The sequence below is a fragment of the Gavia stellata genome, chromosome 6 (assembly GCF_030936135.1).
Source record: "Gavia stellata isolate bGavSte3 chromosome 6, bGavSte3.hap2, whole genome shotgun sequence".
Classification (NCBI taxonomy): Eukaryota; Metazoa; Chordata; class Aves; order Gaviiformes; family Gaviidae; genus Gavia; species Gavia stellata.
The window spans coordinates 18,890,215-18,904,680 of record NC_082599.1 but is presented as its reverse complement, the minus strand read 5'-3'; the positions used below and the strand labels follow the sequence as shown (position 1 = coordinate 18,904,680).

Here is a 14,466-nt window from a genome sequence, read left to right as displayed (position 1 = left end):
CTCATGCATCCTAATAAATGGAGGATGCCGGTTTAGAAGTTTGCTGCCACCTTAAGGTAGAAACGATAATATCACTAGCATCTAGACTAAGAGAAAATCAGTGCAATGTAGCAGGGATGTCCTCTAGGAGACACTCGTGGGCTCACTGTGGAGGCAGCACAAGAGGAGTCGGGGCTGCTGCAGGCTGAGGAGGCTGCAGCACCCTGACCTTGCCAAATAACCTCTGTGCTTTCTTGCAGGGATTTGTTCCTTTTCTGGTGAGTGCCACAGCTGGGACAACAGTGTACGGGGCGTTCGATCCTCTCATAGCTATTGCAGACATCTGCAAGAAATACAAAATCTGGATGCACGTGGATGTAAGTATCATCTTATGTGGGCAGCTGGATTACAAGGTGTATTAGCATTAATTTATTCAATTTGGACAGTGTCATCCTGTACAAAACCCGTTGTATTTGATCCCTGTAATTAAGTCTTACATCCAAGCGCTGACTTACCGCTCCTCTGAAAGGCTCAGGTCAGGAGGACATTTTAGGAGCTGTGACTGTGTAGTACTTTTAGCCACTGGGACACTTCAGATGACCTAGTTTGAGGGCTTTTGGCCTTCAGTTTTATCTTTAAATGCCATGAGTACAAGAAATACGTAAGAACCATACTGAGTACCGGCTCACCTTCTGCAGGAGCTGCAAAATAAATGTATAAGGAAAAGGCTACATTTGTCTGGAATAAAGAGCCACAAATTGCTGAACAGGTTAATGGAAATATTAGAGAAATTTATCAGATTGGCTACTTAGCTTTATCTGGGGTCTTGCCAATAAATCTTTCTGAAGGATCATCTTTCAGCCCTAGAATGGTTTTTTTGTCATTTTTGCAAATCCTTTCCCCAAAAAGGCTTGGTAATTGAATTTCCGTAGGGCTGAGTGTCTTGCTTTTGCATTACTGTGTCAGCCAAAATCACTCCAATGCAAAGGAAGAATTCGTATTTACCTTAAACTACCTCTCAGTCACATGAAGTGCCTGCTTGTCCCAGATCTCCGAGCAAAAGCAAATGAGCAGGGGGCAAGCAGTAGTGATCTGAAATGTGATGAAAACTCACCAGAGCAGCTGAGATTCCAGTCTGGTTTGTTACCATCACTTAGTCATTAAAAGAGAAAAGGCAGCTTACCCAGGAGCAGCTCTACAAATCATTAATTACAGCATGGGGTAGCCCAATGTGTCAGTGTCAGAGGAGGTAGCGAGGGAGGGGTTAGCAGACGATAAGGGTTGGCACTCAGATTAAAGGCTATAAACCACGGCTTCCAAGCTACTGGAAGAAAATTGTTAGTACAGCTAATGCCTCAGGCCCCATCTGCCTGGTCATTTTGGAACGTGCCACATCAGCAAGAAGAAAGAAGGGGCCCCAAACTGATGTGAATGCACAGATGTCATCACGGAGAAACACAGATTTCTCTTCTCATTAAGATAATGTGTCTTGCCTTCTAGGGAGCATGGGGTGGCGGGCTCCTGATGTCAAGAAAACACAAGTGGAAGTTAAATGGCGTTGAAAGGTATGATTTATGAACACTAATTAAACACATTTATTAAATACATTTTAATACACTTGTGATTATCATAGCCATGTCTATAAATAAAAATAAAAATCGATGTTATCTCCAAGATAACGGTAGGAAGAAATATGCAACCTGTCCTTCCAGTTGAAGTAGCATTGCTAAGTGCCTTTGTTCAATGCTACAGTAGTGCAGCACTTTGTTTTGTAGTACAAACAGCAGACATTTCTTGTTTGCATTTTCATTCCTTCCAGAGTGGTTTCTGCAGCATCCACTGATTCAGTGTCCAACATGAATTAGCAATTGCATTCCTCTAAGGAATTAATCTTGGAGGTCTTGCATGCTGAAGTCTAAGTATAAAAGGTGGATGCACTGGCAGTTTGGACAGGTGTCCTGGCAGTCACTGACCACTCCTCTGTCACTTCTGGAGAGACTATTCCCTTCCAGGCTGTGTTAAGGACATCTTCTCAGTGAATCTGTGCCTGGATATACACATGAGCTCATGAACATTGCACATACACACAGTTGAACACAAGTGATGCCAGTCCAGTTCAGAGTCTGGAAAGACTGAACTTAAACTTACAAACAGCTGCTTATTCAGAAACTTTTAGTTAAGCTATGGAACTCTTTGCCATAGGATGTTGAAAGACAAATAAAAACCGTTCAGGACTTCTGTGAGCCACAAATGACTGGGGCCTCAGAGGATGTTTGGAGGCAGGTCATATATGCTTGCCTTGTTTTGTATTCTTCCCAGGCACCTATTTAGACCACTTGCTAGAGACAGTATACTGGGCTAGTTGGAGTCACTGTCACATTTGTGTATTTTCTGGAGCTCATGCTGTTCAATAGTAAATTATTACTCCATTCTGCCTTTTTTATCTCTAAATCAAATTGCTGTTCCTTGCCAATTAAAAACAACTTCCTCATCCTGTTCCTGAAGATTAGGAGGATACCTTGATGATTCAGTTCCTTTCTCATACATCTCACATGCAAAATGTGGAAAGCAGCCAGTGGTTCTATGAATTCGATTTAGTTAAGTTAAGACTGCCTCCAGCACTCCAAACTTACATATTATGCACTAAAAGGATATACATCCAAAGATCCAGCAAGTTAGAGAAATCTACCCAGTTGCCTGTGAGGACAGAGTATGAAAAAAAGAGTTTGCCTCCGAAATTGCTGTCCAAATTCTGCTGGAATGAGAAGTTCAGGTTGAATCTATATTGGAGGATTTTCCAAATAATACGCTTTAGATCCAGAAGTCCACTGGATTTTATCTAGTGCTTTGATAAGCAACATCTCCATATGTTTGGCAATGAATTAATGAAATTTGTAATTTCCAATGCTGTTCCTCTGCTTGATGGACACAGCGGCTTATTTCAGTTTGTCCCGCTTTCAAATGTGGGTACCTTTAGAGGAGACTTACTAGACCCAACTTCTATGGACATTTCCTGTTTCATGGTAGATACTAGAGTACAGCCCAGTCATTACAGGTCTGGATAGAAGAGAACGGGAGCTGTTGCTCATGTTTGATAGGGGGGGAAAGGGACAAGGAGGGAGCATTAAATGGAGCATTCTGTGCTCTGAGTAATCCCGTCCTCTGGTAACAGACAGTCCAGCAAAAATACTCCTGTCAAAGGCAGGAGGAGTTGGAGGACCATCCTTACAGTGCCCTCCAGTCCCTGCGCAGCAGATTTCAAGCTGCTCCAAGGCACCCTGAAGGAAGCATGTCGCCTGGTGTCTGGAGCAGATCGGTCTGGCCACTGTCAGGAGTTTTGGTCTGGTGTCCCTCTCCCAGAGGCTTGGGCAGGGGGTGAGAGCTACGTGAGAGAAGCGTGTTTGCAGCTGAATGAGCCCTCCCATACAGGGGCTGGGCATCCTTCCCAGGGCTGTGGCTGGTCAGTGAATGCACTTCAGTCTTTTTAATTATGTCTGAGGACCAAATTCTGCCAGTCTTGAATCTCTCCTGTCATCCACTTGAAATCTCTAAAGGAAAACTTTTCCTCCTATTTTTTTCTGTCAGTGACCCACAGCCAAAAAATCCCATAGGTATCACCTATGGTGCTCAGTTACTTGGGCAAATGTGAGATGCTTTAAAAAAAATCTATGGATCCAGGTAGCTTTTTTCCTTCACTGTTTGTCTCAGTCAGCAATTTCTTCAAGCATGTACCGATGGCTGAAGCCCAGAATAACTGATAACAAATAAAAAAAGGTGGATTTTTATTTTACCTAATTAATTTTTTTCTGTGTGCAGTTGGGATGTAATTGGGAAAATAAATGACCTTAGGGTGAACTAAATGTTTTAGGCAGATAATTAGCATCTGGCTGTTGTCAGTAAATAATCCTTTTGCTTGAGAAAACCCATACCACTACTGTTACCTAGAAGTCTTTTAAAGAATTTCTGCCTGATTCTGCGTAGGCACAGATAAAAATTAAAAAATATCTCATCAAAGGAAATTCATAGACCTGAATGCATGTTCAGAATCATTAGCTTTGGTGTTGCAATCAGCTGACTGACTGTGAGCTGATTAAAAGCTGCCAAATACTCGAAAAGCCAAGCCAAGTGGCCAGATGTTGCCTGTGGAAGACTGTTCCCTACAGATTTTGCATCAGACACTTGCGCAGTCCCATTTAAATAGCAAAAAAGAAAGCACAGAAGTGCTGCCCAGTGTCCATGTGAATTTTGGAGTTGCTTGCTTTGAAGGAGTGAAAGCAATTTGGCAGGAAATGATTAAGGACATGCATAAACTTACAGTGCTGTCTCCAAATCCTACAAAGGAAAATACTGCCAGATTCCAACATGCTCGCCCCTGTTCACATAAATGTTACCTGCAAGTGTATCCTGGGTCCTTTTAAGTTTTTACATGCCCCAGTTGACTGATGTATACCATCAAAACTCAGTTCACTGCACTACATGAAATCCTGTGCACTGTGCATCCTTGAGAGCCTGCCAAATAGGATGCAAATGTATACATCTATCAGCTAATCATCATATGTAATAATAGTAATTAACAAATAGCCAGTCAAGCATAACACAAAATTAAAATAATAAACAACTGGACAATCTTCCATTCAGCTCTTGCCACAGTCCCAAATGTCTCTTCTCTAAGCTGTGTTGTGACAGGACCCTGTTTGTTCACAAGATCTGGGCTGACAGTTATTTTTGCAGTGTATGTGTCCTGAAGGGAGGCAGGATCAGGCTCTTTTGTGGAAGGGTGGATCAGTTCTGTGTTTATTACTATGGTAATTTTGGACCCAGTCCTTCAGTTGTGTGAATTATCATAGCCAAGCTAAAATTAAGGAGATGTGAAAATTTACCATCAGCAGAGCAATGAAAAAAATTACTTCGGGACAGGTTTTCCAAGTTACTCAGAGACTTAGAGGTACCCAGAAGTATTTAAAGGAATTTTCAAAAATGCCTATGTGAGCTACTTGCTAAAATCTTACTGACACTGGAATCAATGGGAGGGAGTATGCAGTTTGCCAGCTTCCTATCTGTGTCTTTAATCAGCTGTGCGACTTTAGAAGGTTCATCAGTGAGGTGGGTGTTGTTAGGAAGTTTGCCCTATGTTTATGAAGTACAGAAGACTCCCCAGAAAGTTTATTACAGATTAAGTTTAGTGGATAGAGCAATTATCCTGCAGTAAGTTGCCAGAATTGTCATTCGAAAACCAACTGGAGTGGATTAGGTCCCTTATGAAGGCATTAGTTTTCTAATATCTGCCATGATTATTTTCAGCTTTGCTTGCTCAGAAAAACATGCACATTATTACATGTTCATTATTATTCTTATTATTACTAAATGTCTGCATGGTTTCACCACCATAGTGCAGTGTCTGAGTTTCATGTGGTTTGCTGTCCCAGGGCCAATTCAGTGACCTGGAACCCTCACAAGATGATGGGCGTCCCGCTGCAGTGTTCAGCCCTGCTAGTAAGAGAAGAGGTATGTCCCAATATAGTCATTACTCTCATCTTTCCTGACATTTTGCTTCTGAAAATCCTGGATGTTTTCTTCATAACTGTGTCATAGCTAATATTTGCTAATGTGATGAGGATTGTAACAGAAACTGAGTAGTAGACCTCTAGTTACATGCTCAGGCTTTGACTGCAAAAGGAGTCAAAGCAGCTGTCTAGCAGAAATGATAGATCCAACTAATGGCAATGTCTCTACAGAGTTTTGTGGCTTTCCGTTCAAAATGTCCATAGTTAAGTTGTGGGTGCAGAGCTGTGTAAGCCCAGTAGGTTCTGTGTAGCATAACATGTAACGGTAGGCAAACTCTGGTCCTTTTAGGATGAATGTTATGGTATACATGCAGCATGACATTTGGTCTGGAATCCAGGCCTCATTACACTTTCTAGACTTCTGTGATAGATATTTCAGCCCAGCTCTGATCTATATATCCACTTTGGGGCACATGGAAATATGAAGGGAAGACTAAGTTCACTTGGAATAAAAAGTAGACATTTCATTTAGTCCTAGAATTTGAATTACCCTTCAAGCCTGTAATTTTCATATAACTAGCAGTTACTGGGACAGCTGCTATACAACCACCACTTAATAGACCAGCTATCAAAAAGCTGGTTGCTGTTTTGCTAACAGCTGTACAACAGATTGTATAGAAAGTGATTGCACTTTGGAAGAAAGAAGCTGGCTTTTGTTTGCCCTCTGGGTCAGTTCCCCAGGACAAATCCTGCCTGGTTGAAGTGAGTATCATCCTTGACCTCTAGTGAGAACAGGTGGCTCAGATTAGGAGAAAGCCAATTTTTTTTCCTCTCATTTTACTATCTCAGTTTTGAGTTACACATAAAGATTAGACTTGATGATAAACAGCCAAGTTTTGATTCTTCTTGGACTGGAAATTGCAGTTTTAGGCAACAGCCCTAAGGTATACCTTAAACTTGGTTGAGGACTTAACTGGAGCCAGAACATGACTCTCTGCATTTCACTTAAAAAGCTAAAAAGGAAACCTCATGCTTTCATGAGCCAGGTTTCTTCACCTTGTTGGCTTCTGGCCCTCCCACAAAGCTGCCTCTCAAAATGGTATCTTGCAACCCAGAAATAGCTCTAGCTGGCTCTTTAAAAGCCATATGCTCTTCTGTCTGTTCAAAGCTTTCTATGCCACTTAAGCATCCAATCTGCAGCTGAGGGCTTTGCAGAAAGAACTGTGCCTACAAAGAAAGAAAACAATGAAAATCAGAATTTTAGAGACCAAAGCAATTAGAAAAGTGGTGTGATATTGTTTAGATTAGTCATCAAATTGGCTTGGTCTGACTCAACCAGAAAAAAAGCCTTCCAAGGAAAGGAGGAAGAGGAAGCAGAACAAGGAATAAAAAGCGAGATCCAAAAATGAACTTATGCATAATGATGCTAAGAAGCACGATGTCCAGCTTGTTTTTTAAAAAATGCCTTGGCTCTGGGAGTGGATTACACATTGCTGGATCAGGTACCAAGGTGTCCTGGGCACTGAATGGCATATGAAAAACTTAGTCCACTGAGCAACTAAGTCTGGTTTTGTCATCCTGTTTTTTTTAATCTTCCTTTTGCACTTGGACACATATTCCACTGAATTTGAGTGTTTGTAACTTTTCACCCAAAGCAACCCTCAAAACAGTAGTCACATCTGTGCCAACATCACTTTTTTCTGTCTTTGTTTCTATAAGGGGTTGATGCAGAGTTGCAATCAAATGCATGCTTCCTACCTCTTTCAACAAGACAAGCACTATGACCTGTCTTATGATACAGGAGACAAGGCTTTGCAATGCGGACGGCATGTTGATGTCTTCAAGCTATGGCTGATGTGGAGGGCAAAGGTAGGACTGCCTGCCATAAATTTGTTTTCATTAAAATAATGCACACCAGATACAGGGGGTTTTCTGTAATCATCATTTTAGAGAATATCTGACCTGAATTTCCCATATATAACATGAAAGAAAGAACATTATTATTTTCTGGTTTTTTTATACTTTTAAAAATTTAGCTTCAAAGCAGCACACGTGATTTTGAAATTTGAACTCTGTGGCTTTGCATATCATTTGCTTTGTGTAACTGTAGGAGTCTAACAGCATAAATCGTATACCTAAGAATGTTGTTACGAAGATTTCTGGAAGTAAAAAGATGTTTTAATGACATTTAGAAATTAAACATTGCAAATCAAGACTAGAATACCTAGTTTCATTGCATGCAGTAGATATAGAGTCATCTTTTGAAGGAGTAGAGGAAAACGCATCAAAATCTGTTTTCTGGGAAATCTGAAAACACCAGCTCTAATGATTAATTCATCTGTATTTGTAGAATGTTGCTAAGTAAGTTCTTCCATATATTTATCCAATCTATTATGTCAAGTTGCCTCAGGTTTGTTCAGAGGAGATGACATCATTGTTTTAATTTCCAGAAAGCCTTAAATATCCTCATGTGCTTCATTAAAATTCTGAAAACAATTCTGAGACAGACATCAAATGTAGCTGGAGGTGTGGGAGTCTGTAAAGGAGGATGCAAGTTTCTGTGGTCGCAATAGCTGTTGTGCTAACTGGGGTCTCCAGAGCAGCAGGCAGTTTTAACCACATGTCTCTCTCAAACTCCAAGCCTTTCTCCCAGGGCTGTGCTGGCTCTACCCTGTTTTGAAATCTCTATACACAGAGGGATAATGACAGGGGCTTTTAAGTCATTTCTGCACTGCCAGAACAGATTTAGCAGGGACATGCATCCATTACTCAGAGACAGTTCTTCTTCTAAAACCCGTTTTTTCAATATGCCTTGTACTGCTTTTTCTCTTTTCACACTCCACTTATAATATTAACGTTACAGAATAGGATGTTTGTTTCTTAAACAGTTTATCTCTTCCAGCTGTTTATTCCCCTTCCTCCCTCATAAAGCTGGATCCTTTGTTTGTGGCACCACAGCTGGTGTTTGCAGGAACAATTATGATGTCACAGAGAGAGGATTATGACTTCTGCCAGAGAAGTGTTTGCTGCAGCTCTTAAAAACACAGCTTCTGAGTTTATATGGTGTCAATTAGAAAAGAAGAAACACTACAGAGGCAGGGCAGTATCTAAACAAAATGTGCATTTTCACAGGCATCAGGCTGGGCTCTAAAAGCATATCTGCCCTTTCTGTGTTTAACTAAAAAAGAAAAATTATTCTTGGAAAAGCCCCCAGCACATCACCTCTGGAAGATTAGAAATCCCCTATTCTGAAAATAGCAGGAGACTCCCCATGTCTGGAACTCAGCGCCTTCTAGAGACCCTCCTCTGTGCCATCCCAGGCTGTCTGAAACCATGCTCAGCCTCTCTGCAAAATCTACCAACAAGGGCACCCTTCATCAGAGGTGTTAGCAGTATTTTGCTGAGAACCAAGCTAGTACCTGCTGCTTATTTTGCAGAGGTCACTATAGGGGAGTCAGTGGCAAGAGCTAGAGTCAAATGAGCTCTGCTTAGCAAAGTGTCCTTCATCTCCTAGAATCTGTCCCACAGACACTTCTGAGAGGTGACTTGTGCTGGTGCTTTGGCAAGTGCTGCATGGTCCTTTCAGTGTTTCAGTTCACAGAACAGATAGTCACGTAACTTTTTTTCTCCCTTTGTCTCTAAAGGGAACCACAGGATTTGAAGCACAAATTGATAAGTGCTTGGAACTTGCAGAATACCTATACAATAAAATAAAGAACAGAGAAGGGTATGAAATGGTGTTTGATGGAAAGGTATGTATTGCAACTTCTTTCTCCCAGTTGGTCAACAGCACTTGCCTTAATCACCTATTGGGATGCTATCAACAGGTCAAACCAAACAGGATGTGACTGAAAGCAGTGTCCCTTGTAACAAAACCTGTTGTTGTGCCACTATTTCTCTTCCTCATGGGATCCAGGGACAAGGGAGATGAGGCAACTGTGCATAAGATTTCAGTTTGCACAGTTTCGCCCCACTGAAACTAAACACTGGCATCTCAGGCTAACACAGCACACACACAATTAGAACCAGCTCTTAAGTAATAAAAACAAGGTGTGGTTTCCTAATAGCAGGATCTGTTATGAGTAGGGGGTTACAGTGCCTCACACAGCTCTGAAAGGACGGTTGTGCAAAGCACTTTTATCAGCATCCTCAGGGGGACAGTCACAGGGGACCTGGGGTGACCCAGGGAAGCCATCTGCACTGCAGTCCTTGCTGCTATGGGGTGTAGTACAGCAGGGCAGGGGCTGGTGTTGCTCGGGAGCCCAGTTGGCTCGTGTGGCAGAGGTGACACCACCGTGTGGGGTGCAAATATCGCTAGGCATGTTGTTTCTGTTGAGGGAGTCCAGCTGAGACGGGACCCCTGGGTGCCAGGTGCTCAGCTGGAACACAGTGCCCAGGGCAAGGTAGTGCAGCCTGGGCTGTGTGGCTGTACCTCTGAACTGCACCGGACTGTCCCGTGTTTGACCAGCTCTTTGTGGGCAGTCCTCTCCAGCTGTGATGTCTGGGGACAGGCCTGGTAGAGACCTCTGTTACAAAGTTAACTGTTGTTTTGCCTGTAAAAGAGAAAAAAAAAATCTCCTTTTAGCTTTTTTCCTCCTACTTGTGATGGTTTTTGCTCTCTGTACCTGCCCTGGAAGGTTTTGTCCCTGAGAACATTGCTCCCTGGTAGCGATCACTTAGTGCATGCCTAAGTGCTCTGCAGCACAAGGATAAACGTCACCATCTTTCTTCAGAGATCACAGGCTCATACCCACATGCCACTATGTGATTTATTTCCTGCACCTCACACATCATCACTGAATTTGGTCTGCTGGGTCTGATGATGAGTAAGGGAACCGGCAGCAGCAGGAATTGCTGTAACTCACACATTTAGCATCCAGCAAAGAGGAACGTAGCAAGGCAGGCAACTCTTGGGAAATTGCAAAAATATACAAAATGTCAACTGGCTCTTACTTTATGCCTTTCATCTTGGCACTCCCATATAAGTTAAACTAGCTAAGATGCTGTGGTGCATGCATATTAATACGGCACCTAGCTGAATCAAACTGAGAAGTAATAAATTTCATTAAATGTAAGGAAATCTTAGACTGTCTTATGTACCACCTGTGGCTTCTGTTTACAGAACCAGATTTTGTATTACTGTGCCGTATAATAAAGTAAATGGCACAGTCCTCACTTCTAAATTATCTGTAATAGACTCTTGCCTTAGCCACATGATCCCTTCAGCCTCTGGAGGGGACAGCACCTACAAAATCTAGATGCCTCTCAGTAGGGGATAAATGTATTTGCACAGCTGGATGATGTGTTTCTGCATCTGACACCCTGGGAATAAATTGCCTAAGATTATCTTTTCTGCATTAATAATGATGATGACTCTCAGTGGACCACAATAATGAAAACCATTGACTGCTGTCACAATCTGATATATGAGCGGGGGGAAAGGCATGAACTTAATTGCAACTGAGATATTATGAGCATTTCTTACAGTGTAAACCATTATTATTTTGTGTTTAGCCTCAGCACACAAACGTCTGCTTCTGGTATATACCTCCCAGCTTGCGCAGTATGGAAGACAACGAAGAAAGAACAAGCCGCCTTATGAAGGTAAGCAGCGTCCTCCAGGACATCATGTAGTGAACAGTGAAATCCTTGCAGGCAGGCAATCCTCGAAGTGGTCTCCCAGGGCACAGGACAAGGTCACCTCACGATATTCCAGCAAATGACACCTCTGTGGTCATTTTACTGCAGGTTAGGCTGGCACCACCTTACTCTGGTCTCCCAAGTTTGGTTTTCCCTGGGTTTGCCTAGTCTCTAGAGTATGTATTTGAACTCTGTGTATATTTACTGAAGTTGCTGTAGACTGCAATTGCTAAACCCAGCAAGCGCAACAATAGCTTGATAATACCATGGCACTCTGGTATATGAAAAGAAGATGGAAAACAATTGTAACAATATGTTTTGAGCACTACAAAAACCAGCTACTCTGTGGCTGTCAGCAATGTTGGGAAAGTAGGGGGGGAAAACTCCCCAGTGATTTTAAGGGCAGGACAAAGAAACAGGATAAACCTTATGTCTTTTTAATGACCCATTTATTCCTTAGTGGAGGTTAACCTGTTTATCAATATTGGATGTAATTTCATTTTAACTGCTTCTTGTAGTTCTTCATCTTTTTTAAAAGAAGTAAACATACTCCGTGTTTTGTTATAATAAGGATGATGGTGATGGTGGTGGTGGTGGTGGTGGTGGTGGTGGTGGTGGTGGTAGTAGTAGTAGTAGTAGTAGTAGTAGTAATAATAATAATAATAATAATAATAATAATGGTAATTTTAATGATCATCATCCCCTGCTTTTTGTTACATTGCAGGTGGCACCAGTGATAAAAGCCAGGATGATGGAGTATGGAACGACCATGGTGAGCTATCAACCCCTGGGAGACAAAGTGAACTTCTTCCGGATGGTCATCTCAAACCCCGCAGCAACTCACCAAGACATTGATTTCCTGATTGATGAAATAGAACGCCTGGGACAAGATTTATAATAATCGAGTGTGAAAGTCTGTTCCTGGACCTCTAAGTAGACAATTAAGTTGTCACAAACCGTGCGAATGTATTTGTAGTTTGTTCCAAAGTAAATCTATTTCTATATTGTGGCGTTGGAGTAGAGTATGGTTTAAAATCAAGAAACATGGCTCCTTTAAAGTCCTTTCCTGAGTTTTAGAATACCTCCTTAATAATTAGCTGCACAAAAAGCTGCATTGAAACAAATGAGAAAGAACTGAAGATACTCAAAATTTTATCCCCAATTTTAACACAGCAACTACTTTAAATTAAAAGCAATCAGACTGATTGATGCCAAATTTGCCCAAAGTGATGACAAAATCAAACCGGGGGAAGTGGGAGGGGGCAGTAAGAAGCAGAGTATACAAGCTGTATGTTTAAAAGTGAAAGTATTTTGCCTTTTTCATAGAATTAGAACAGAATTTCTAATTTACCTATAGCAACATTTCAAATGTATTTAAATAGGTATAGTTTTACAAAAGGAGATATATATATATTAAAAAAATCCTATTTTGTAAACTATATATTTTTATTTTATATGGGTTATAAAAACGCAAGGACAGAAGCTGAAAATAAACTAGGATTCTTTTTCTTTTGTTGGAGGTGCCTCAAATATTTATTACTGCTTATTTTAAAATATAAGCCCACATACTACATTCTTAAGAGGTACCAATACCTCATTTCTCCATGTCATATGGATTGTACATCCCCAGGGTTGATTACTGAAAAACCTCAAGAGTACTGCAGCTCTTAAAACCACTTAATAAGATCAATTACAGTACAACAATAGGATGCTATTATGCCTAATTATGTTTCCCACTTGGCCTAACTAAGCAGACGCACAATCAATATACAGCGCTAACCAAGACTGAAATAAGGTTGTATTTGGATGGTTTCTGTCTTCTGTGGTAAAAAAGCCTATCCAAAAAAAAGTCACAAGTCTTAATAAATGCTTCTCTCATAACCATTTCTGCTGTGAGCAGTCCAAAACTACATTGAAAATTAAAATTGACTGAAATTCTTACTAAAGAAATACCATAAAACCTCACAGCTACATGAAGAGAGTAAACTTCTTACAGATGTACAGGTCTGTAAGACAAGGCCTAAATTAAATGTGACTGTGATCTGAGTGACTCGGATGGGGTCTAAGTAACAAACTGCTTTGTCAAAGGTTTCTCCCACTGCTGGACTCCCATCGTTGTCTGCAACAGCTTTTGAAATTGCAGAAAAAATTGAGATGAGGCTACATCTGCCTAAAACAGCCCACGCGGAGCCTCAAAACCTTTTTAGAAACCATGGGCAGAGCTCTTGCAGAATTCATGTGCTGCATCATTCCGTAACATCAGAGGTGACTCTGGCATGGAAACTGAAATTTATCCTCTTTCCCTGCAACATCTGGAGGTGTTGGTAAGAGTTCTGTGGCTCAGGCCTGTCTACTTATAACCCTACTAAAGTTTTGGTTTTAACTTTGCCTAAACGGCCAACTTTTGTTTATAGAGCAATATTGTTTTGCAGTCTCTAAAAATACTTGAAGAGAAAAAAAAAGAAGTGCAATGTGGTTTTAATTTCATCTAACATAGATAAATGGAGTATTGATTCAATGTAATATTATGAGGACATGAAGTAAGAGGAAATTAATTGTGTCTGTAATTGTGTTGCCTTTATTATATTGATAGTACTGTTTTGTCACCTCAGATTGAGGCTGTGCACTTTAGATTTAAACTGTACAATGTTGCAAATCAACATGTGTTGCTGTAAAGCTTGTACAATATATTATTGATATGTCATTATTTGTGTGGTAGTAGTATTGACTCTTGATATTGTAAGAACTGCATTCACGCCAGTCCCTCTACTATATCTTTGCTTGGTATTAACCTCTCCTTGTCAGCTTTTGGGCAGACCTCTCACCTCACTTTGGTGGATTTCCATTGCTACCTGCAATACATAGAGTGTTGCAAGTCAAGCTATAGAGGAGATACCAGTTCTATCAGGAAGGACTTCAATGTGACCTTTGCTAAACACGTCAAAATCAGCAGACTAATCACTGAAATACTGAGTAGAGCAGCAAATTATGTTCTTTTTTCTTGATGGGAAAAAGGCAAGCAAAGAGCTTAAAAAGTAAAAATAGTACAGGGACAATGTTGAAGGTGATCAGCAGCCTGGTTACATCTTGCATGTGCAATTCCGTTTTAAAGTGCTAAGTGCAAACAATGTATTTATTAGCTGTATGTGCCAATCCAAGATTTACCTTCAGTGTTCCAGGAGAACCAGCATTGTTTTTCCATATTACTGTACTTATTGCAGCCAGGAAAGAGCGGCATAGCAACCTGTTCTTGTGTTTGACCAAAGTATCTTATCTGTGGTGTTAATCTAAATCCAAATAAAAGTATAAAAAGTGACTCTGGGTCTTTTCATTAGCAGCACTG

General features: G+C 41.0%; 1 protein-coding gene across 1 annotated transcript in view; it reads left to right on the top strand.

Moving 5' to 3' along the window:
* Window positions 1-12,021, top strand: part of GAD2 (glutamate decarboxylase 2) — a 38,568-nt gene extending 26,547 nt beyond the window's left edge. Inside the window, exons 10-16 of the mRNA XM_059818536.1 lie at window positions 240-356; window positions 1,480-1,544; window positions 5,406-5,484; window positions 7,203-7,352; window positions 9,128-9,235; window positions 10,998-11,087; window positions 11,848-12,021. Of these exons, the coding sequence (XP_059674519.1) occupies window positions 240-356; window positions 1,480-1,544; window positions 5,406-5,484; window positions 7,203-7,352; window positions 9,128-9,235; window positions 10,998-11,087; window positions 11,848-12,021 (783 nt within the window). The remainder of the gene's footprint in view (window positions 1-239; window positions 357-1,479; window positions 1,545-5,405; window positions 5,485-7,202; window positions 7,353-9,127; window positions 9,236-10,997; window positions 11,088-11,847) is intronic.
* Window positions 12,022-14,466: the final 2,445 nt, after the last annotated feature.